At 42.4% G+C, this 25,706-nt stretch overlaps 1 protein-coding gene and 1 long non-coding RNA gene across 7 annotated transcripts in view; one reads left to right on the forward strand and one right to left on the reverse strand.

The window, feature by feature from the left end:
* LOC136440538 (tenascin-X-like) overlaps positions 1-25,706 on the reverse strand; it is a 91,149-nt gene that overhangs the window by 50,915 nt on the left and 14,528 nt on the right. For all 6 annotated transcript variants that reach the window (XM_066436591.1, XM_066436590.1, XM_066436588.1 and 3 more), the window contains exons 4-25: positions 25,175-25,328; positions 24,556-24,845; positions 23,822-23,970; positions 23,252-23,363; positions 22,952-23,124; positions 21,247-21,340; positions 20,683-20,885; positions 19,068-19,355; positions 18,662-18,783; positions 18,089-18,254; positions 15,940-16,094; positions 15,336-15,507; positions 14,871-14,989; positions 13,403-13,562; positions 12,786-12,910; positions 10,861-11,026; positions 8,384-8,553; positions 4,416-4,584; positions 4,050-4,174; positions 3,602-3,773; positions 985-1,124; positions 177-345 (exon numbers count right to left, since the gene is read on the reverse strand). In XM_066436591.1, coding sequence (XP_066292688.1) covers positions 177-345; positions 985-1,124; positions 3,602-3,773; positions 4,050-4,174; positions 4,416-4,584; positions 8,384-8,553; positions 10,861-11,026; positions 12,786-12,910; positions 13,403-13,562; positions 14,871-14,989; positions 15,336-15,507; positions 15,940-16,094; positions 18,089-18,254; positions 18,662-18,783; positions 19,068-19,355; positions 20,683-20,885; positions 21,247-21,340; positions 22,952-23,124; positions 23,252-23,363; positions 23,822-23,970; positions 24,556-24,845; positions 25,175-25,328 — 3,593 coding nt within the window. The remainder of the gene's footprint in view (positions 1-176; positions 346-984; positions 1,125-3,601; positions 3,774-4,049; positions 4,175-4,415; positions 4,585-8,383; positions 8,554-10,860; positions 11,027-12,785; positions 12,911-13,402; positions 13,563-14,870; positions 14,990-15,335; positions 15,508-15,939; positions 16,095-18,088; positions 18,255-18,661; positions 18,784-19,067; positions 19,356-20,682; positions 20,886-21,246; positions 21,341-22,951; positions 23,125-23,251; positions 23,364-23,821; positions 23,971-24,555; positions 24,846-25,174; positions 25,329-25,706) is intronic.
* Positions 19,349-25,670, forward strand: LOC136440539 (uncharacterized). Its single transcript, XR_010756681.1, has 2 exons — positions 19,349-19,448; positions 24,581-25,670. It is a non-coding gene; the product is annotated as an uncharacterized lncRNA (long non-coding RNA).

The raw sequence follows: 25,706 nt of genomic DNA on the forward strand, positions 1-25,706 counted from the left end.
TTAAACAATCTCTATCATGACAATCTGTTCCTTGCAGTTATTTCAGTTGTGGTGCAAGTATGATGGTGATGTGATGGTGCTGCTTGTCATTTGTGTTTATTGCAATGCTTGTCACTTTTGTGTATTCTAATGATGGGTGTTAGTACTGGAAGCATTTCAGAACTTTTAAATCTCACCATCCTCAGGGGTCCTAGCATGGACTTTAGGACTACGAAGTCCCATCCCTTCAGCAGAGAAGGCCACCACCCACACGGTGTAGTCAGTTTCAGGAGTCAGGGCCATAATGTCGTAGGAACGCTCTTCACGGTCCACTTCTATAGTGGAAATAGCCGGGTCTCCTTCAGCCTGCGGAGATCAGCAAGTACAGTTAGGGAGGCAACATTTCAGCACTACCCCATCTAGGGAAGTTGTGATGGAGAGTCATAGATCTAAGAAGCTTTGATGTTCTACTAAGTGATAGAGTGACGTTCTTGGTGTTAGAAGACTTCAAGTCTAAATCACCATTATATGTATCACTACCAACTGGATTTGGGGTTAAAGGAACATTTTGGGGGTCCTCAACCCATTCTATCTGGACACTTTTCACCCCCCCATTTTGGGTGATGACACCAAGAACATCTGTTTAACCCCAAATCCAGTTGGTAGTGCATTAGCTTCAATGGCTTCTACTAAATCATATCATCATTACTAGTTTCAAATAATATAACTCTCTGTCCCTAATGTGCAATTGTTAACTTAAACCTTTGGGTTCTCAAAACATTGGACTAAGTCTAATCTACACTTGTAGAATTATGAAGTGCACTGGTACTAATTTGAAGGATCTTTGATACACCTGACAGTGTACTAACTGTATGGAGTTACAGTGGTAACATATTCGGCATTAGTATTGACAAGACGTGCCTTAGGTTGCTGAAAACACGGAAGACACAACTTGAACTATCAACAGACCTTGAAGAACTGTAAACTCTAGAGGTGATATTGTACCTGGTAGCGGATCCTGTAGCCACTGACCCTGTCCTCCTGAGTGGGAGTCTGCCACTCCACCCTGATGGACACGGCACTTGTGGCGTAGGCTGTGACATCCTCTGGCATCCCGGGCACTTCAGGGGTGTAGTCAGCCTCACCTAAAAATCAACAACTGATTTCTCAAAGAGCCCCTTTCAAGACAAGAGTTTGAGCCTTTATCTTATACAAATGCAATAATAAATGCAATAAGCCTCCCTCTCACTGGGCGGAAACTAGTTGGCAACTTAAGTTTTTCCCCTAGCACATTTTCAAATGAAGCCCTGCTGAGCAGAGTATTGGAAACTGCAGTGTTGCTACTGAATCAAAAACCAATGTAAAATGACTAAAACGCATCAAACAAGATTAACAGTGATAAAAGGATGCTCACTTATGATACTTGGTGCAACATGATAGAATACTTTTACAGTGACAGAAATTACCAAAACGAACTGACACAAACTATATACCAGATTTGACTCTATTATATGTTTTGTATCATGTTATGTGTACTAATATATGTTTATAGATTTATTAGAGCAACACACCTTGAAACTGACTTATTAATTCTTACAGAAGAAATGGCAGCCTTTGGAGATTAATGGGGACCTATTGGCGACTAAAGGTCCCAAATAGGGGGCCAACATTGGAAACTACTTGGAAACTAGTTTGCGTCCATTCCCACTTGTGTTTTTTCTAACTGTCAAAAAAAATTGACACTGCAAGAGACGAATTGACATTCATTGGAAACCGCGTAGAAACTACTTGGCAACTGTGCAAAACTATTTGACGAACATCATTTGCAACTAGTTGCCAACTAGTTTCCACCCAGTGAGAGGGGGGCTTTAGTTAAGATACAAATTAAAGTAACAATCAAGAAACTTGCTGTTTTCATGTGCCAACGGGCACATATCAGAAGAAGAAGAGAGCAGAACAATAATACAGAAGTACTAATCTCAGGAGCTCAATGTGCATTTAAGAAATTCTGGAGAAGCAGGACCAAAACAAATGCAGTATGCCAATAATAACGGGGATCTGGCAACATGGACATGGACAAATACATGTTATATAACCATTGCTACAAAATCTACTTGTGTACAACATTTTCTGTTGATATCATACTATAGGGGTTCCCAGAAGTGCAAAATGGAACGAAATGGAACGAAAAGGAATGAAATGAAACATAAGGAAATGGAACGAAATGGAACGAAATAAAAGATATGCAACATTACATTATGAAATGAAATACCAGTACCACTCGCTTCTGTATTCAAAATGCTTCCTGTGCCGGTCTACTGTGAATGTTACAACGTTCCTTATATTTCGCTATCTACTGGTATTTCATTTCAATGATGTTACATATGAAACGAAATATATGTTGTTTTGTTCCTTAGTTGCCACTAATTGTTAGTTTTCGGCTGGTTTTCAATCAAAACATCGTGGTGAATTCCCTTTGTTCACAGTTTGGGTTTGGCTTCCACCATTATCTCTAGTATAGTGGTACTCATTGGAAAAGTGGATCCTTATGCTTATTTCTTTCATAAATTTAGTATAATTTGGACTTTACATCATTGTATATCATTCTGTATCAATTCGTTTTGAAGGTTTTGATAATGAAATTACTCTCAGCGATTCGGTATAACAAAATAGATTCAAAAGAAACGAATTATATAAAACAGCTTCCGTTAATTCCCCTAGCTTTCACCATTTGAATGGCTTACAAAAATCCATATCACTACTACAATCAACAAACCCACTTACGATACAAAACGTGGGTCTCTTCATTTTCCACTGCCTTCAAAAAAGAAGTCAAACCCAACTACAACCATAGTCAATCTTAGTCAAACCCAACTACAACCATAGTCAATCTTAGTTAACTTAGAACTTTCACAGTAGACTAGATAACTATTTTTGATTCCCATGTATTTCCATGTACTTGTTTGTCTGCAATTAGCCTTCGGGCATGAACTTGCAATAAAGTTATATATTATTTAACCTAAATAACAATGGTATCGTCCGCTGAACTCTTATGACCTTTGTTTCCATGCTGCGGCGCCATCTTGGAAAAATGCAGAAATTTGATTTAGATCCTTTATTTACCCACGGAAAACGTAAATTCAGCCCGGATAATTACATTTTCAAGAACTTAACACACCAGATACAAGAACGGAACTTTTAATAAAAAAGCTGCGGCCGTTATTTCGCCAAGTCTGACTGCTCAGAAATGGCGACGTACAAACAGCCATGTAAAAATCAAAGACACCATTCTGGAAATACTTTGCGTCAAACAACGAAAGTCTTAAATATTTTCTTTATTCAAACACTTAAAGGGTCCTAGTTGAATCCACATTTTGGTGGAGCAGCTGCAGCGCAGAAATAAAAAGATTGTTAACCAGGCGTGTTGGCAGTGTTGGAGTTGCGGCCGTACTCAAAATTGCCTGACTGTTTGACTGTATGTTGTTTTAGTTTGTTCCATTTCGTCCATTTCGGGAGCCTGATTTTGGTCCATTTCATCCATTTCGCACTTTCTGGGGACCGCATACTATAGGCATCCAATAAATGTGGAATGAAAGTACACATGTACAGGTTAGACCATTACCTTCCGTTGGTTCAGTGCGGACAGTGACCAGTGGACTCCTGAGTCCCATCCCCAAGCTGGACAGAGCCACCACCCAGACGGTGTACTCCATGTCAGGCTGTAGTCCTGGGATGATGTAGCTGAGGGTGGAGGGGTTCACTACTTCTGCTGAAGCAGAAACTTGGTTCTCAGGCTGGAGACAAACACAGTAAGGTTCAGCATACCATGTCTTTATGGACATCTAATAGTATGTTGTCAATGATAGAATTGTTGTGTAAGTTTAAAACTTTAAAACATAACCTTCTCAGCGAAGGTAATAAACAAAGGTAGCACTGTCCTTACTTCAGCAACCAACACACTGCCCCTGTCCTTTCAGCTATCTGTCCCGTAAAGTTTGGAGGTTAATATATATTGGATTATATATTCATTGCATCATACAATCTACCCCCAGGCCACTGTAAGATCTCACCTGGTAGTATATCCTGTATCCGGTAACATCGCCCCCTGCCCGAGGTCTCTGCCACTGCACATGGATGGTTGTTTGTCCGACATCAACAACTCTCACATCGTCAGGGACTCCTGGCAGCTGAGGTGCTATTACAGGAAAGGAACAGTCGACCTATTACTTCTACATACGGATATACATGTACATTGTACTGTGCTGGAAAGATAGAGAAGTTTATATAGCCTGTCAACATTTTTCAACATTTTCATTTTTCAACATTTTTAGATAACATTTACTAATAGCTTATCATATTTAATATAAGTTATCAGAAACGGTTGAGACAGATTTTAGAGTGGTAGATTAAGACAATGGAGATAGAAGAATGCTCACTTTCTTGCAGGGTGCGTACAGTGATGCGTGCACTCCTCTGACCCGTCCCTGCAGGTGAGTAGGCAGTGACCCAAATGTTGTAGTCAGTGTTGGGCTGGAGGTCCTCCACGATCAAGATCCGTTGCTCTGCTCTGCTCTCCTTGAAGGATATCGTGGCCTCCCCAACAACCTGTTGAAATACAGTTGTCATCCTGTAAGTCTACCCAATAGTGATTCATCTATAAGATGTAATCATATGGTAGATGAGTCTGATATGATACCCTGTAGTCTGACCCAGTCTGTTCCCTGTCCTATATATAGCTACAGACGGACCCTGTAGCCTGACCCAGTCTGTTCTCTGTCCTACATGGTATTAAACCCTGTAGCCTAACCCAGTCTATTCCCTGTCCTACCTGGTATTAAACCCTGTAGCCTTACCCAGTCTGTTCCCTGTCCGACCTGGTATTAAACCCTGTAGCCTAACCCAGTCTGTTCCCTGTCCTACCTGGTATTAAACCCTATAGCCTAACCCAGTCTGTTCCCTGTCCTACCTTACAGAAAACTCTGTAGTCTGACCCAGTCTGTTCCCTGTCCTACCTGGTATTAAACCCTAGAGCCTAACCCAGTCTGTTCCCTGTCCTACCTTACAGAAAACTCTGTAGTCTGACCCAGTCTGTTCCCTGTCCTACCTGGTATTAAACCCTAGAGCCTAACCCAGTCTGTTCCAAGTCCTACCTTACAGTAAACTCTGTAGTCTGACCCAGTCTGTTCCCTGTCCTACCTGGTATTAAACCCTAGAGCCTAACCCAGTCTGTTCCAAGTCCTACCTTACAGTAAACTCTGTAGTCTGACCCAGTCTGTTCCCTGTCCTACCTGGTATTAAACCTTGTAGCCTGACCCAGTCTGTTCCCTGTCCTACCTGGTATTAAACCTTGTAGCCTAACCCAGTCTGTTCCCTGTCCTACCTGGTATTAAACCCTGTAGCCTGACCCAGTCTGTTCCCTGTCCTATCTCTATCTGGTATTAAACCCTGTAGCCTGACCCAGTCTGTTCTCTGTCCTACCTGGCAGTAAACCCTGTAGTCTGATCCAGTCTATTCCCTGTCCTATATAAAGGCTATTAGCTACAAACTGACCCTGTAGCCTGACCCAGTCTGTTCTCTGTCCTACCTGGTATTAAACCCAGTAGCCTAACCCAGTCTGTTCCCTGTCCTACCTGGTATTAAACCATGTAGCCTAACCCAGTCTGTTCCCTGTCCTACATTACAGTAAACTCTGTAGCCTGACCCAGTCTGTTCCCTGTCCTATCTGACAGTAAACTCTGTAGTCTGACCCAGTCTGTTCCCTGTCCTACGTTACAGTAAACTCTGTAGTCTGACCCAGTCTGTTCCCTGTCCTATCTGGTATTAAACCCTGTAGCCTGACCCAGTCTGTTCCCTGTCCTATCTGGTAGTAAACTCTGTAGTCTGACCCAGTCTGTTCCCTGTCCTATCTGGTATTAAACCCTGTAGCCTAACCCAGTCTGTTCCCTGTCCTACGTTACAGTAAACTCTGTAGCCTGACCCAGTCTGTTCCCTGTCCTATCTGACAGTAAACTCTGTAGTCTGACATAGTCTGTTCCCTGTCCTATCTGGTAGTAAACTCTGTAGTCTGACCCAGTCTGTTCCCTGTCCTATCTGGTATTAAACCCTGTAGTCTGACCCAGTCTGTTCCCTGTCCTACCTGGTAGTAAACTCTGTAGTCTGACCCAGTCTGTTCCCTGTCCTATCTGGTAGTAAACTCTGTAGTCTGACCCAGTCTGTTCCCTGTCCTATCTGGTATTAAACCCTGTAGCCTGACCCAGTCTGTTCCCTGTCCTACCTGGCAGTAAACTCTGTAGCCTGACCCAGTCTGTTCCCTGTCCTACCTTACAGTAGACTCTGTAGTCTGACCCAGTCTGTTCCCTGTCCTATCTGACAGTAAACTCTGTAGTCTGACCCAGTCTGTTCCCTGTCCTATCTGGTATTAAACCCTGTAGTCTGACCCAGTCTGTTCCCTGTCCTATCTGGTATTAAACCCTGTAGCCTGACCCAGTCTGTTCCCTGTCCTACCTGGCAGTAAACTCTGTAGCCTGACCCAGTCTGTTCCCTGTCCTACCTTACAGTAGACTCTGTAGTCTGACCCAGTCTGTTCCCTGTCCTATCTGACAGTAAACTCTTTAGTCTGACCCAGTCTGTTCCCTGTCCTACCTTACAGTAGACTCTTTAGTCTGACCCAGTCTGTTCCCTGTCCTATCTCAGGTATTACACCCTATAGCCTGACCCAGTCTGTTCCCTGTCCTACCTGACAGTAAACTCTGTAGTCTGACCCAGTCTGTTCCCTGTCCTACCTGGTATTAAACCCTGTAGCCTGACCCAGTCTGTTCCCTGTCCTACCTGGTATTAAACCCTGTAGCCTAACCCAGTGTGTTCCCTGTCCTACGTTACAGTAAACTCTGTAGTCTGACCCAGTCTGTTCCCTGTCCTACCTTACAGTAGACTCTGTAGTCTGACCCAGTCTGTTCCCTGTCCTATCTGGTATTAAACCCTGTAGCCTAACCCAGTCTGTTCCCTGTCCTATCTGACAGTAAACTCTGTAGTCTAACCCAGTCTGTTCCCTGTCCTACCTTACAGTAGACTCTTTAGTCTGACCCAGTCTGTTCCCTGTCCTATCTCAGGTATTAAACCCTGTAGCCTGACCCAGTCTGTTCCCTGTCCTACCTGACAGTAAACTCTGTAGTCTGACCCAGTCTGTTCCCTGTCCTACCTTACAGTAGATTCTTTAGTCTGACCCAGTCTGTTCCCTGTCCTATCTCAGGTATCAAACCCTGTAGCCTGACCCAGTCTGTTCCCTGTCCTACCTTACAGTAGACTCTTTAGTCTGACCCAGTCTGTTCCCTGTCCTATCTGGTATTAAACCCTGTAGCCTAACCCAGTCTGTTCCCTGTCCTACCTTACAGTAAACTCTGTAGTCTGACCCAGCCTGTTCCCTGTCCTATCTGGTATTAAACCCTGTAGCCTAACCCAGTCTGTTCCCTGTCCTACCTTACAGTAAACTCTGTAGTCTGACCCAATCTGTTCCCTGTCCTACCTTACAGTAGACTCTTTAGCCTAACCCAGTCTGTTCCCTGTCCTACCTGGTATTAAACCCTGTAGCCTAACCCAGTCTGTTCCCTGTCCTACCTTACAGTAAACTCTGTAGTCTGACCCAGTCTGTTCCCTGTCCTATCTGGTATTAAACCCTGTAGCCTAACCCAGTCTGTTCCCTGTCCTAACCTGGCAGTAAACTCTGTAGTCTGACCCAGTCTGTTCCCTGTCCTATCTGGTATTAAACCCTGTAGCCTGACCCAGTCTGTTCCCTGTCCTACCTGGCAGTAAACTCTGTAGTCTGACCCAGTCTGTTCCCTGTCCTACCTGGCAGTAAACCCTGTAGCCTGACCCAGTCTGTTCCCTGTCCTATCTCTATCTGGTATTAAACCCTGTAGTCCGACCCAGTCTGTTCCCTGTCCTATCTGGTATTAAACCCTGTAGCCTAACCCAGTCTGTTCCCTGTCCTAACCTGGCAGTAAACTCTGTAGTCTGACCCAGTCTGTTCCCTGTCCTATCTGGTATTAAACCCTGTAGCCTGACCCAGTCTGTTCCCTGTCCTACCTGGCAGTAAACTCTTTAGTCTGACCCAGTCTGTTCCCTGTCCTACCTGGCAGTAAACTCTGTAGTCTGACCCAGTCTGTTCCCTGTCCTACCTGGTAGTAGACCCTTTAGCCTGACCCAGTCTGTTCCCTGTCCTACCTGGTAGTAGACCCTGTAGCCTGACCCAGTCTGTTCCCTGTCCTACCTGGCAGTAAACTCTGTAGCCTGACCCAGTCTGTTCCCTGTCCTACCTGGTAGTAGACCCTGTAGCCTGACCCAGTCTGTTCCCTGTCCTACCTGGCAGTAAACTCTGTAGCCTGACCCAGTCTGTTCCCTGTCCTACCTGGTAGTAGACCCTGTATCCTGAAGGTGCAGCATCTGTTGCAGGTTCCTGCCATTGCACCTGGATGCTGGATGAGGACAGTGACGTCCCCTGGATGTCCTGTGGGATCCCAGGAACACCTGCCACTGGCAGGATCTCAGGCAGGGGCTGGGCTCTGTCTGGGACTCGAGCTTAACAAAGAAACAAACAGACAAGGTTGATAAGATTTCCCCTGACCATGAGACCCTCAAAACTCTCTGAGAGGATTTGCAATTTACAGCTACATTTGTATTAGTAGGCATATCAAACTTCTGTGTTATGTTATGTTATGCTATGTTAGGTACTGTTATGTTATGTTATGTTATGTTATGTTATGTTATGTTATGTTATGTTATGCTATGCTATGCTATGCTATGCTATGCTATGCTATGCTATGCTATGCTATGCTATGCTATGTTATATTATGTCATGTTATGTTAAAATCATTGTCATTAATCTTTGCTATCAGTCACACTATCTTGTTTTTAGTTAAAAATAGCCATGAAACAAGGTGCCAAAAATAATTAAGTTGGAGCTGAAAAACTGCCCCATTCTAACGCCGCAGCCATGGCTCACTATTTTGAGGCCGGCCCGGTGGAGATCCCATTTTAAAATCAAAAGCCACAAGCCGCCATAGCTCAGAGAACTCTGGAAATGTTTCGTGTGCAGAGATCAAGGTTCATATCCGTGGTGGGACAAAGTTTGTATGTCATTCTGGGCGGGAGATATGGAAGAAACAGGAGAAACCTCCAGAAGTAAGTGGATAATTTTGCTATTTTTCTTGAATTTAGCAATTTTGTCCCTACACTGTCACAAATATAGATATATTATGGTCATCACGGCTTTGTTTTTGCTTCTATTTAGGCAGCTTTGGCTTATGGGTTTAGCGATACATTTTGAGAGTTTTTTTCGACAGTCTGAAAAATGACGTGCTGGGCGCTCATCTGTGATGGGGGGAAGTCATGAGATCGTGCACTTTGTGTCTGTAGATTCAACTGGTAATCATGAATCCTGTGCTATTTAACGTGGAAAGGTAAATGTACTAGTATTATGCTAAGTGTAGTATGCCTTTCCTATCCGATGATATGGCATATTTTGAATGCAACAAACAACTTTCCACTGTGGTATTATGTTAATTATGTACATCATCATCTCTCATACCTTTTCTCCTGGCTTTAGTGATTGTATCTCACCGGATTAATCCGGAAGCATAATGATGATGGTGATGATGATGTACATACACTAATGTACAGAAAATTGTACTACAAGCGATACTATGCATGGCTCTTCTTATATATTTGGACAGTGTCCAGCGGTTCAAAAGTTGTGCTCTTTGACAGATGTTTAGTATTGTATTAATTTGTATAGCATAAGTAGTAGCATAATTAGTATAGAGACACTACATACAAAAAAATTTTACTTTTAATCTATTTATTGTAACAGAAATAGAAGGAGGGGACAAATTTCCAACAAAAATGCAACAAAATTGCAATAAAATTGATCATAAATCATGTATGGTTGCTTCCACTAACTCAAGCACTGTGACGTACTTTGGACTGAACTTGCCCCTCCGCCAAGTTTTCCTAACATGTCTGATTTGACCCCAGAACTTTTCACTTTTGACACAAACTTGAGGGTGAGGGGCAGGATATTTTACAGATCGGTTGCCCTCCAAACTGATGATTGTTTGAGTTACAATAGCTATATCCTTCCCTTACTGTCCAAATAAATGAAGCAACAACGCAATGTGGATATGTTGCTTCCAAAGTGCTGCTTGTGATTTGGCACTTATTTTCTTTAACATCGTTCTGATATGATTTTCTTTGGCTTTGACTACTTTATGTCTTGAGCACTCTCGTCATTCTCAAAAAATGTTACACCCGGCTGAGAGCACAGTCGCTCTCAGTGTGTCAGACGTTAGTTTCAAATTACGGTGAAAACAAATGTGTTTATTTATGTTTTGATCGCACCACACGCGGTACCCTCTAGCACCGAGCATTGATTAGAAGCAGATAAGAGCATGGCCTGGCCGGGATCATGGCCAAGCTTACGTCCACAACAATCAAGAAGATGGAGGAAGCGGACCTCCTGGAGAAGGAGGCTCTTCAATGTGTCACGGCGGACATGCTGAGAGAGTTGAAGCTCACTGTGGGGCAGTATGCCCTACTTTGCAGCGCACATGCGAAACTGCAAGTGAACAAGCCAAGCCTGCAAGCCGCCAAACCAAGCCTGCAGAAGATCACCCTCGACAATCTCAAGATGGATCAAGACCTCAATGCGCTACTAGCAATATTAATAATTAATGGTAATTAGCAGGCCTAGAAAGAAAATATAACATGTATATCACAAGTGCCAAGGGTGATCACATAACAGAAGAAATGGATTCTTTTATTGTTCGTTTGTTTTTTGTCAGATTGGTTTCAATTAACTCTCATCGGAGAATACAAATAGTGTCTCACCGTTGGTCCTGATGCGGACCCTGGGGCTGTCCTCACTATCTCCTTGGTTGGAGAAGGCAACAATCCATATCATGTACTCAATCCCAGGCTCCAGCCCTGACACTGCCTGACTCTGTACCAGGGGTCCTGTCTCCACTGTGGACGGCATCTGATCTCCAATCATAGCCTGCACACCAGGCAACAGCAACAACACACGTCAGATTTGCTAGCGACATGGCAATGAACTTTTCCTATTTGCAACAACATCCTCATTTAACGGGAGTCGCCCAAACACGTGACGTTTTTTTATGCGCTCAAACTCACGGCGCTCCATTGCTGGTTGCCAGAGAATGGTCATGTTTTAATGAATGAATTTTGAACACATTCATCTAAAGAACATACTTGGACAAAAAATGTATTCATACTGTTCATGGGCCCTTCACGCTCCGCGTTACAAGCGGCAAACGCTGTGAGACGTTTTCAGGAATGTACCTTCTGATTTAGTGCTACGCCAGATAGTGTGCCTAACTTATTACGCTTTGGTAATTTTGCTCTCTTCGGAAGTTGGTGATGAAGTTTGGAAAATGTAAATAAGGCTTGAAGTCTGCTATATTCTAGCTTTCTTTTGACCGGAAAATTTTGACTGTGTGCACTTCTCACGTCATGTGAGAAGGGCTATATCCAGCGCATCCCAGCTCATGTTTTCACGGGAAATAGGCTACTACGGACTGTGCGCGCGGCCCGGCGTACGTCTGGCATGCGACCTGACTTACAAAATCATTACGAAAAAACGACACCGCTTACATCAACCATACTCCGTCTTCTTATTGGGAAATATCTTAGCCATCTCTGTATTCAGTTTCGTTTTCATAGACGATACCAATCACATGTTAGAGCGTTACAAAGCTGAGCGCTGAATCGCCGTCCGCCACCATCGCGGCCCAAAAAAATGGCGGGAAAACAACGTGGCCAGACGGCAGCAATGTTTAGGTTGTTTTCTTGGTCGGTTTTCTTCTCAACAAACACTTAAAGACCCAATTTTTTGTGTTTTATGAAGTTATATTTCTTATGTGTATGATACATGTAGTTGTGTATCTGCTTGGCACAGGTCGTATATTTAGGTGCCGGGCCGTCTAGCTACGCAGTGACCCCCTACTCAGCGTTGCCATCATTATTGTCAAAATACTATTCTCGACAAAACAAGAAATAAATATGTACAGATATGTTTTGAATGCAAATAACAATTATGTGCATGAACTTGGTTTATTTACCTTCCTTATGAGCATAGTCAGTGAACACAAACACGGCGTACTTATGCATAAAAAGATCACTAAAAATCCGTCACGTGTTAGGGCGCGTCATGAGTTAGGGCAACCCCCGTTATAGTCCTAGTTGATGAATTTACAATTATTGTAAATCAAAATCTCAATGGGAAATTGATAAAAAGATGTGTTGTTGCTGCTTCTAAGTTTCTGCGATAAGATTATTTACACAAAAACTTCAAATCGTATGATATGAACCAAAATTTGCACAAGCAAAATGTTTTCTGCATAAATTTTGATAATGTATCAGAAAAGGACCTGAGACTATCACTTACATATACGTCACTAATAAGAACAAACCTAAAAACAAAGATAAATTAGAAATGGTACAGAACCAAGCTGTCAGATTTTTCACAAACAACTACATGATTGTATGACAGGGGTGCTAGTACATAGTGTCACCAAAATGAAGACGGATCTACAAAGGATGTCACTCTAATAAACTGGTTGACAAACCAACTAATAAGTATGTACAGATACAGATTCAAAATAAAACAATACTCAGTCCCAGAATTATTCAAACAGTATGAATAAACCCCCAAAAATCTAAGGACATTGAGCTTTGGTACACTCTGTAAATGTTCCACATTCATGTGATAGAATTGGTATAAGAATAATATTTACCTGGTAGTAGATCCTGTATCCCCTGACAGGTGCACCTGTTTCAGGTGCCTCCCAGGACACCCACAGGGTTGTGTCATCTATAGCTGTGACATTGATGCGGGGCACAAAGCCTGGCACAGCAGCAGCTGTAATACACAGGTTATCAACATTCATTCAACACATCAGCAGCAACATTAGTGGTAAAATTGCAGTCTGTCAGTAAGGCCACACTGACTTGATTATATATATGGTGGACATCCATATAAGGTGCAAGTCTTCAACAACAAAAAAAGATGTGACAGAACGACAACAAAAAATGCATTGTTTAGTAAACCATGTTCTGTGTGATTAGTCATTTGCTCAACCTTCCTGACCACATAGATTTCACAATGAAGGCAGCTTTTTTCCCCAACTTTTATTTGCACTCTAGCATCAGTTTTGGGGTGCCCAGAGGATGCCATCCTTACAATCAAATCAGCATGGCCTAATGCTTACTTATAGCTAAATGATACTCAGTCTGGTTTATCTACAAAACACGACAGCATCGATTCAACACAATCCTTGACAAAAATCATAAGGAGACAGCTGATTGTTTGTCAGAACTTTGATACATAACGGTTGAATGACAGTTGACCTACTTGTACGGACTGTAAACCTCTGAGTCTCAGACCCATCCTCCCCTGCTGGATTAAAGGCCAGAACCCACACTGTATACTCAGTATTGGGCAGCAGTTGTCCGATGATCCTGGTCCTTTCACTTGCATCTGCCTCTAAGGACAATGATGGCTGTCCTAGTACCTGTAGAAAGTATTTTTTAGTTTTCCATCAGTCTCAACAAAAATTGAATTGCCTGCAAATCATAAACTTCAAGACATTTTCTAACAAAACGTGACTTTATCTTGGTTTGCTAAGACTACAGACTGAATGTCCTCCTCTCTCCTTCCTCAGAAGAAAGCTGGATGGACAACAAGATTCTTTGTACACAACTAAGTGTTTTCTTCAAGCCAGCGTTTTAGTGACCGTCATCTTCTTCAGCTATGACAACACAATATTGCCCTGAGGAAGATGACAGACGGTCACCGAAAGGTTGGCTTAAACAAAACACTTAACGTTAGTTGTGTACAGAGAACTTTGTCATCCAGTGACTTATCAAGCTGATGAAACTATTAAAGAATGCTGAATGGTTTGAAAGCCACTTGACCTTGTAAGTTGTATCATGTGCAATATTGATGTTAGACTGGGCTACATTTATGGTAGAATCAGAGACACACATTTTCTAGATGTCAGGATTTGCGACATCTGGTGAGTAACAGCTTTTTTTGGGCGTCTAAACAGGAATTCTATGGTCTTAATGAGGGTTTTCTCAGATGTCCGGAAAATGTCAGCCAACAACCCCGGAGGACTTGGCTAGATTCGGACGACAATTCAGCAGGAGTCCCTGACAGCTTCAGCACATGTAGAAATGAAATATATTGGGTTGCTAACATCTGCAGATCAGGGTTCGGGCTAATTAGCATAGCATAGCCATTCACAAAACAGCGGAAGGAGACACATTGCATGTTCTGAAAGTTCTTTTGAGTCCTAAACTAACCTACATGTGTTAGACTTGTCGGGATTACAGAGACACATTTGACCTATTGTGAACTGTATTCTAGCAAGGGGTTTTATCAAGATTTTCTTGGGAGAGTTTACTAAGTAATTTCATGGCACGTTACCGGCAGCTCTGAAATGAGGCATAAAGATAGGGCACAGAAGAAAACATGTCACAGTCATGATCGGTCAAATCAGGCCATCAAATGTATCTTTGTGATTCTAACAAGTTAACAAATCTCAATGAGTGCACTATTAGAATCAGACTTTAGCTTGAATCGTAATTTATCACTACAGCAATCTAACGCCGTGAGCGTCCAGTAGTACTTCCTGTCACCTTGTATAAACAGGTCCCAACATCTACGCCCAGATGCCGGCGGATTTAGCAGATGTCGGGAAGAACTGTTTAAAAATTGGGCCTTTTTTTAAGAAGCCAGGCTAAGAACCACTTGCTGTATGTTGCATTTCGGTCCTGTAATCAGCCTATACCTGTGTGATAAGTGAAGTTTACATTACCTGGTAGTATATCCGGTAGCCTGAAACTGCCCCACCACCCCTAGGGGGAACCCACTGGACCCTGATCATAGTGGGGCCAATAGGAGTCACCTGTAGTCCCCGCGGTGCATCTGGTAAAACTGGACAAAGAAGATTCTCCTTTGTGACAACATCGACACACACTTAACTCAAGTCAAAGCAAGGAGGTTAAAGAGAGGGCAAAGCTTCAATCTTTCTCTCAGAGTTCACATGGAAAGTTAGGGAAGTCAAAGGAAACAAGCCAACATTGCACAATATTGCCATACCTCATGCATGTTAAAGAACCCACCACACTTATTCATAGGAGTAGGGTCCATCCCAGTTGATCAAATAAATCTGTCCAGATATGCTGCTTGTACTCTTCATCAGTACAAACCTTCTGTGTTTTGTCATGATGCGGTATACTGGGCATGCAATACAAACAAACAAACAAACAAAATGTAATACCGTCTACAGCTTGTGTCTGCACAGGGACAGCTGGGCTCCTGAGCCCCACCCCTACAGGCGACACGGCCACAATCCATATCAGGTACTGGGTGTCGGGCTGCAGCCCACCAAGCAGATGGGACCTCTCATTGGGACCGGACTGCACAGAGATCGCCCTGTTCTCATCGGCCACCTGATAAAACAATTGTTACTGTTGCATATTTGCACACTTCCTCCAAATGTATACAAACAAACAAAATCTTTTAGCTCCTTGAACAATTGAGACCTGTAACGTTACATGTATAATATTTAGGACATGAATAATACAAATCGTAAAAATGAAACAAAGTGGCATACCTGAAATGACAAATATCTAGAATGTTTCAACACCTACTCTGCCTGAAGTCATCAAAGCATACGTAGACTACAATAGACCGATCCCAACTGTCCATCACAATTAACAGTTCAGCCAATGATGGCAATTAGCAGTTCCAGCTATAAGAGAGGGACTGTTTTGCATTCCTAGGTTTTGATGGAGGTGGGCAGGGCTATGGGATAGGTCTATTTATTACACCCTAAATGACTACTGTAACAAGTAGGTTGTAGTTCCAGTGGCCTGCCTAACCTGGTAGTATACAAGGTAGTTAGAGATGTCTCCCCCTGATGTTGGAGGCTGCCAGTGCACCAGTATGGTGAAGGGGTCCACAGTGGAAACTCGGACGTCCCGGGGAGTTCCCGGGAGCTGGGGCTGTTGGGGCTGACTTGGAGGATACACCGTCTCTGAAGAACAGGATGACATTAAATAGCATTTGAGTAATGACCAACTGCTGACAAGGTGTTGCCCACATTCTTTTTTTTTGGAATGTTTTGATGTAACGTTACTTCATATAAATCCGGGAGAATCATAAACTCAGGATTTTCAAAAACGGGGTAGTTAGGGAAATATTGTCATTGCATCATCAGTAATACAGCCAGAAATGCAAACTTCACAGACTAACGTATTCAGAACACTGTCTATAAATAAGCTTTGGTAACTACTACACTGTTGTTCACTGGAATTTCAGAAATCTGTCTGATTTGATCCCAGAACCTTTCACCTTTGACACAAACTTGAGGGTGGGGGCAGGATATTTTACGTATCGGTTGCCCTTCAAACTGATGAATGTTCATATTACTTGTTCAACAGCTAATGTTATATCTTCCGTTACCGTTCCAATGAATGTTGCACAAGATTCTTGGGCCTGTTGCACCTGGATTTCTACTGACGCAACATCATGCCGATATGTTCAGCTTTGAAGTGCTGTTGCCAGGCAATATTATGGCAACTAGTAGGATTAGGGAGAAAATGTAACATGTATAGCACAAGTGACAACTTGAAGGGTTATCCATGATATTAACACATAACAGAGAAAAAGGATGCTTTTATTGTTTTGTCCGATTGGATAATCAGAGAAATACCGGTTTTAGGTGAACTGATTTTTATACATTTTTGTGATTTAAGTATTTGCTTCGAATGTGTATTGCCAGTAAGAATAGTCACATGTTGTCGACAAAATGATTTGAATATGATGTAAACAAATATAACATTAGTTCAGCTAAAACCGGGATTTTTCCAATAAGAGTTACTTGAAGCCAATCTGAATTAAAACCAATCTGGCAATCTTTTTTTTTCTGTTATTCCGTCAATATCATAGAATTAAATTATGATATAATTATCATTCAGAGTTTAATCTCATTCTTAAATCGTAATCCACGTATCTTCGCGGGGGCCTCGTCTTTCTTTTCCCCGCTCCGAGCATCTCCTGTGACGTTTCTTGAAGATGAAATAACTTGAAAGAATCGTAAATTTCAGAGAATTTGCTGAAAATTTCCGAGAGAAGCTTCCCAATACTACTTCCCACAAGGTCATCCAATGCGCAAGCGCAGGGGGACGCGCTGCACTGTGGGGGGAGCCAGCCCCCGACGTCCCCGGTGCAATCCCGCGGAATTCCGCCTGGAGCGCAATCCCATACCGATTACCTTTGTCACTTATGCTATATCTGTTATAGTTTCTCTCTATTCGTGCTGATGCCATAATATTGCAATTTGTAACTAGAAAGGCAACATTTTCGAGAAAATGCAGGATATTCCCCTCCCATTACCTACACCTCAAATATGACATCCTTAGCATTTACTGTAAGGGAATTATGAAGTTTCTGCATGAATAATGGAAAGGAGGTCCTCATTAGCATAAGTTATGTCCAGGTGTATTTAACCTTCCAAAAGGTACCTACATGTCAAGTATGACATCCATAGCATGTACCGTAAGGGAAATACAACAATGAGGACCTCATTAGCATCATTTATGGCCAGGTGTTCTCACCTTTCCTACATCTCAAATATGACATCCATAGCTTTTATGGTAAGGTAAATACCAGACTGTTTCAATAAGGGACAGAGAGTTTTTGTTGACACCATCATCTTCGAATGCATGGTTATCGAAGCTTTTCAGACAGTGTTCTGAATACGTTAGTCTGTCAAGTTTGTATTTCTGGCGGTATTACTGATGTTGCATCTAGCACATACTGTATCCCTAAATACGCCATTTTTTAAATCCCGTTTTTTCTTACTTTTGACTATTGACATAACAGAAAGAAGCTATTGCCTGTAAGTTCTGTTTCTAAACAACAATAAAATACACTGCGGTTTTATGTGAGCTAACCTTATACAGAAAGTGTATTTTACAGAGTTTGGAATGACTGTCAGTTTTGTCAGTCTTTATGTGGAGAGCGTACCCTGACTGCCTGTCCTAACTGTGATATGTGGACTCTCCTGGCCGTCGCCTGCTGAGGTAAATGCCACCAGCCAGATTTCATAGCCAGAGTTTGGCTGAAGTCCAGAGATGATATAGGACTGGAGGTTTCCTTCCAACGTGATAGCAGGGATATCTCTGCCACCAACCTAGGGAATAGAGAAATTTGTTTAGATGAAAGAGTAGGCACGTCTTCAGGCAATAAAACACTTCAGTAGGATGGACATGTACGGGCACTTTTGAAAGTTCACTTTTAGAAATTCTCTGATGGTCCTAATTGAAATGTGACAATTGGAGGTTGTGAAAAGATGGTATATCTTTTAAAGTAAGGCAGTAAAACATCTATCAAAATGCTGTAAGATAAAGACAAGCCTCCAGAGTAAAGACCTGAACAGGGTGATCAAGAGTCCTAGCTGATGACATCAACCAATCATGCCTTAACCCTTGTCCTGCAGCTCCCAACATATGTTTAACATGCAAAGCACTGCATATTCTTGACATCCAGGTAGGATTCCATTCTATGTGGGAAAAATCAAGGCCTCCCATAAAACCTTACCTGCATGTAGTACAGTCTGTACCCCTGCACACCATCAGCATTATAAGTCGGCCTTTCCCATTGGACACGGACACTGGTGGGACTGATAGGATCGCCCCTCAGGCTCCTGACAGCACCAGGAACTATACACGGGAAGGAACAAACCATCAAATTTACTGACACTTATTTGTTTTAACAGCTTTGTGCGAAAATTGCCGTGACCACAATTGCTTTGATTGGCCACTGATGTTGTGTATACAGTAGAGCTCACTAATACTACAGCTCACTTTGGCAAGCTATAGAAAAAAACACAAAACAGATACAAAAACAATTGTGGATGTTTTACATAAATGAGAATAAGGAATTAATCATTACAAAAAAAGGAACATTACAGATTCACATGGACACAATTTGACGATCAACTTACTTCCACCACTGGTCCTGATGGCAATGTTTCCGCTGCGCAGGCCCTCCCCAGCACTGGTGAATGCTGACACCCAGACTATGTATTGTGTGCTGCTCTCCAGGCCAGTAAGGGTGTAACGGGTGCTTTCAGGCCCAAGTTCCACTACTCTGGGGCTGTCTTCTCCCCTAACTTGATAGTAGAGACGATATCCCTCTAGCACACCGTTGACAGATGCTGGTGGCTCCCAGGCAACTTGAAGTCTGTTGGAACCAACTGCAGTTCTTTGAAGAGACCCAGGAGGGCCCGGGACTGCATAGGACAAGGTGGAGTTAAAGGTGTTTCAATCTAAAAAAGCTTGGAAGTCCACAACAATATCCTGCTCGGAAAATAATACCGCATCAGGTACAGTCTAAGTGTGTGACTGTTGTGTGTATCGAATTTAGCATCTGGATCAGAATTGACACAAACAACACAACACACAACAAGAGTTCCACGACCTCATATCTCCATGAACAATTCTATTCATGCAAATGACTTACACATTTGCATAATATATGCTTGGTCATAAACACCTTTATCTAACTTACACATGTTGCAATATTGACAGTCCTGTAATTTTCCAATTAGATAAATTATGTTGTTTTTGCATTAATTATGCAAATTAGGAATTTATTAGCATAATTGGTATCTGTTGATGGTCCACTTTCCATAAACTACATATGTTACATGTATTTGAGTCTGGTAATGGAAAACACTGCAAATATAGATTTTCCTCATTAATTATGCAAATTAAGTCCCAATTAGCATAATTTGCACTTCATTGTGTACATCTCTGTCTAAGCTACCTGCATACTAAATATGATGGAAATACGCCTTTCCTTTGTTCAGTTATTCCCCTTAGAAGATTTTCACAATAACGCCACTGTAGTTCCATAGCAAGCTGCTAGGGGACCCAAACCGACACCACTTCTTTATTACATCACAAGCTATCTGCGACCCAAAAATCAAGACCATAGCACGTCCAGGTCAAAAGATACAAGAATGGAAGTTCCGCTGCAGTACCAAGGTCACATACCAGGGGGCCCAAAATCGACCTTGAACTTTGGCTTCACAACACCTACCCACATATCAAATGTCATCGTAATCCATCAAGAGGTCCCTGAGTTATGCTGACTACAGTAGTGCGGAAACACAAACAAACAAACACACACACAGACACACCCAAAACTATATCTCCATTTTTCATGGAGATAAAAATTGGACTAACCCAACTTCAATCTTTGTCAAAGGATGAGCAACCCATCACTTCTGTAATTAATGCCACACTATGCTGATGATGCCAAATGAGTAGAGACTCAGTGTTCGCCTTCAGTAGGTGGTGAGTTTGATCCCTGGCTGAATCATACCAAAGACTTTTAAAATGATACATACTGCTTTCTCTGCTTAGCACTGAGCATTTGGGATTATGGCTGTCACAGTTAAACTACCAGTGGACTAGCCCCCTGCTGTAGTGCTTGCCCAATGTTGCCCAGTGTGGCCCAAGGGGCGTTGAACTGGAGATGGGTGACGTCCTATGCACCATCTGATGCAGGAAGGACTTTAACTAACTAACTAACAGTTTAGACTTTAGACTTACTTCCTTCGGCTGTGCGCACCCTGACAGGCATGCTGTGTGAGGACGCCCCTGTGTCATCAATGGTGACGATGACGATGTCATAGTCTGTGTGAGGTTCCAGCCCACCCAGTGTGAAACTGGTACCTGAGACAGGCCTGCCCACATCTAAATAGGCAGTGTTAGTCTCTGTGGTCTGCTTGTACAGGATGCGGTACCCTTGGACTCTAGAGGGATAAGTGGAGAAAATCATGAACAAGAGTTTGATGACCCCATATCTTTGCAAAGCAGCATCATTACTACCATAACTATGGAAACTTAAAATGCTCACTTTCACATAACATGTTACCACTGACTCTGTGCAGTCTTTGTTACTTAGACATAATGTTACAAAAAGGTTCTTATTACAATAATCTATATGGATGCATAATCTCCCATCTTAAACTGACATATGTTGCAAATATATAGTTCTATCTTTCTTTTTAGAGCTATTGTAGCATATCCTCCTTAATGTAATGATCCCTATAACGTTACACCAAAAGATGTGGGAAGTATTTTAACATTTAACTGTGAGGCTACAATGCTTACCTGTCTGTAGTTATCCCTGCAGGAGCATTCCACTCCAGATCAACACTGTCACTATCACGTGGCCTGGCTTGGACAAACTGGGCAGGGGTTGAACCTGCAGAAAAGACATTCAACAACAATTATAGTAAACAGAGCTTGCATTTGGATAACAGCTCAAACTATGTAATAAGACATCCTTACAACCAGCTGATCAAGTCTGTATCACATGAAACTCTACTTCACCTAAATCTGCAAGGTAGCATATATCTGGGATTTTTTTTTAATGGGGTATTTAGGGATACTGTAAATACATCTAAGTCATGGTAGAGAGAAAATGGAGTGTTCGTGGTGTTTTCAAGTTTGCGTTTGAAACAAAAGAAGAGCTACAGTCATATAATGGAAACACTGGCAGCCTGTCAGGAACCAAGATACTGGTAGCTAAATGCACGGCGGCCTAACACCTATGCGGCAAGGGTGCTATAGACAGGTGCTATATCCTGCCAGGATGTCTACCCTTGAAGCTACCAGTACTATCTTGGTTTCTGATGATCCTGGTAATGAATCTCTTCCGGTCCCTTCCGACCGTACATATCATCATGTACAGCATTAATGGATAAATCAGAATTCTACAGTACTGTAGTGTGCAGATCAGGTCCTGGACAAAAGTCGCACATTCATGGAACTAGAAATAAAGTTGAATACTAGTACTTTGGCAAGCATGAGAACTGTCAACAAACATAACCATTTTCCGTATCGCTCCGCTGTACTGTCAGTAAATAACGACTCCTTCATTTGAGTGTATTCTGAATATGAAATATGTAATCGACATTTGAACATCTGGTCTATGTTCACTTGTGCCTTGTCAGTATTCGTGCATATTCACCATAACAGGTGTCTCATAATGCTGTACTATGTACGGTACGTAGTCCTTAGACAAGGGGCAAATATTTTTGCGGTGGCTTTAAGTTCGTGTTGAACAATTCACCACAAAAATTGCAAACATAAAACCAACGTGAACATGCAACATCAGTAATACTGCCTGAAATGCAAACAGACTAACGTATGCATGCGCAGGACATTGTCTGAAAAGCTTGATAACCTTAAGCTTGTATTTGACAAAAACGACATAAAAACTTTCTATCCCTGCATGGAGCAGATTGACCTTGTCATGGAAGGATTTGAACTTCGTTTTTTTTTTCTGGAACAAAGTGTTTTATGCGACATAGCCATGTGGAAGTTAATGTTTTGTCATTACTTTTTTGTGCTTTGACAAATTCATACAATGTATCTTAAGCACTCTCTTCAACCCAAGAAAGGAACAACAGCTACTTTATAAACTAAATCAGTGGCAAGATAATTTTGAGGAGTATTCTCCTTGCAGAAAAAGGTTTTGCCGCCACAAAAATGCCGCCGGTCTCTTTGCCATGGGAGGTCCTTTAAAATGCAATATTTTTGTATCGACAGGACTGTATCACAGCAGGTGCAAGAACAGGCTCGGGTAGCGATACAGAACAGACATACAGCAGACGACATTGTATAGACCAGTCAAACATGTACAAGTGACCACCACTAACTAAGGACCACTTGGCCAATATGACCACATTTTGGTGGTCCCTAGGATGATGTTTCCAATGAACACAATCCTGTCTATAGTGGCCACCTGTCCACCTTGACTTTATTGGTCCCCTGGTCTTCTTGGGCAGGTTTGACTGTAATTAATACTGACCTCCTATTTCAGGTGCTGTTTGAACTCTGAGAGTGTTGCTGCGTTGTCCGTCCCCAGCTATCCCATAAGCCATGACCTGGATGATGTACTGAGAGTCTGGCTGCAGGCCTGACAGGGTGTAGGATGTGCCCAGACTCCTGGTGTCCACAACACTCTCCTGACCACCACTGGCACTGGAGAAACAAATACAATGGACATTTCAGAGAAATAAAGTGTCTCAGTTTTTCAAAACACTGTAAAGATTTGACACAAAACCATAGAATGATCTTTCAAATTCTGTTATCGGAAACAGAAAACTACCTCCGATAGAAGATCCTGTAGCCAAATAATCCCTGTGTGTTGCTGGGAGAATACCACCTCAGTCCAACAGAGTACGAATCCACATTCTCTGCAGCCAGTCCAAGAACTGTACCTACAGATACAAATATTGAGGCATTATGTCCATTCTAGTTTAGATGTATCTAATTTTGTAACAAACAAACAAACAAACAAACAAACAAACTAACTAACTAACTAACTAACTAACTAACTAACTAACTAACTAACTAACTAACTAACTAACTAACTAACTAACTAACTAACTAACTAACTAACTAACTAACTAACTAACATAGTGAAACATTTGGATGCCGCATAAAACTGAACAAAAAAGGTTGTCCAGATCTGTATATAGCCAAATCTAAAGAGGGACTCAAAAGCAGAGGCAATACCCCCCAAGATACATTACAGCCAGGTGCAACATATATGTATCAATTATTGTGAACAATTATTGGACAAACTTCAACTGGGTCCATTTTAAGAAATATTGAGTTGATCTTAAGAATCACTTGGGTGTTGACTACCAACTACTCATCAACTGGAAAATGTTACCTGGAGCAGGCAGAGCTTCATAGCCACAGACCAGTCCAGGGTAGACCTGTCCGTTACAGCACACCTCCCGCTCAGGGTTGAAGGCCTCGGCTCCACAGCAGCCCCAGGGCTGGCCATTGACGGGGACAGTGTGAAGATTTTTCCCACACCTACAGGGAACATTACATTAAACATTGTTTGTTTTGCATACCTGGTAGGCCAGTGCAAGGCGCAGCAGTTTTGCACAGTAACAGACAAGCTACAGAACATTAATGGGAAAGTTGATATTTTGTTTCATATGCAAGATTGTTCATGCCACTTCATATGGCTTGTGCTGGTTAACTCACTCTAACCACTACTGAAGATCTGAGCCTGTTCCTGATTGTTTGGATGGAGGGTTGTTGTTTTTTCTATGCGTTATTCCCTTGACAGGGCGCTGTTGTGCGGCACTGGGAGGGGCATACAGGGTTGGCCGACTACCTGACTGGGCTAAATCCCAGTTGTGGGCAAAACACCCTACTGATTGCACCACACGATGCCACAGGTTTGTCTTGTCTGTCATGGGCCAGTGTGATTCGCTGTGCTGTACATTTATGTGCTGTTTTATGTTGATCAATAGTTTTGCTGCCTTTTTCTATGACAATATTTTGTCTCTGATGGGCAGCATAAAAATGTCATGTAAAAAAAAACTCATATGGTTTTTATAAGACGTGCAATAATCTTATTTATGGTATATGGACACTTAAACTCCTTACCGCACACATGTGCTCTGTTCTTCAGACCCAGACCTCAGTTCACCAAAGCAGCAGTGGTCTCTCTGTGGGCTGTACGGGGTGACAGTGTTACAACACCGCCACGGCTCATCAGTACTGGGTCTGACAAACGGAGTGGAGCCACAAACTTGGCAGGAATGTTGGTTATCAGGACCGCTGAAGATCTGTCCGTTGCAGCAGGTCTGTGATTGTGGGTTGTAGGGCGTCATCTCTGACGTCTTGGGATGAGAACAGCACCAGTACTCAGGCTCATCTCGTCGACGGCTGAAAACCTACAAGTGAACAGAAAAATTTCTCAAGTGGGAACTTCCTCGAAATCTGCTTTACTGAATGATAGGACTACCTAATGAAATGCTTCTTGCCTCTCCATTCCAATCCTTCCTGGCAATAGATTGAATGGGTTAATTTGTTTTTCTTAACTTTGTTTTCTTTATGGTAGGCAGTCAGATAATTAACGTTACAGCTGAACACAGTCAACTGATGAAACCAGCCTATGGTGGTCTTAAAGGATAGCTGAAAAGTGTATGATTCATGCACTAAATCCAACAATGACGGCAGCTTTAATAAAAGATAAAACAATGGCAAACAGTTTGTGAGCTACCTCGTTGCCACAGCGCTGACAGGTGAAGTGTTCCTCGGAGCCAGAGTGGAGTCCATTAAAACAGCAGTGCTGCTCGGCAGGGTTGTAAGGTTGGCCCTTGCAGCACCTCCAGGACCCGTCTGTCGCTGGTCTGCTGAAGTATGAGTTCCCACACCTACATCATGGAAAAAAGGGAACAAAACATTATATCAAACATCATGTCAATATATGTGCAAAAAATTTAAAACCCTTCTGTGTTATCTTAGTTTCAGACTATCAATCAATCATTTAATCAATCATCAGACTTTGAAAGTTCCAACATTATTTAATTTGGGATCAATGAATCATGCAAAGAGGACTTGATTTGCATAAGATTGCCACTAGAGTTAGTTTATGTCAATGAGATGACATCATAGTTAGGATGACATCATAGTTAGGATCACACATTCCTCAGTCTCCTCCATCAGGCTCCAATGGGGTTGTAGTGTGAATAAAGCTCTGCCAAGTTGAGTTGCAACTACGCATCTGAATCGCTCTTTCGTGTCTCTTGGCC

Source organism: Branchiostoma lanceolatum, chromosome 8, assembly GCF_035083965.1.
Source record: "Branchiostoma lanceolatum isolate klBraLanc5 chromosome 8, klBraLanc5.hap2, whole genome shotgun sequence".
NCBI classification, from domain to species: Eukaryota; Metazoa; Chordata; class Leptocardii; order Amphioxiformes; family Branchiostomatidae; genus Branchiostoma; species Branchiostoma lanceolatum.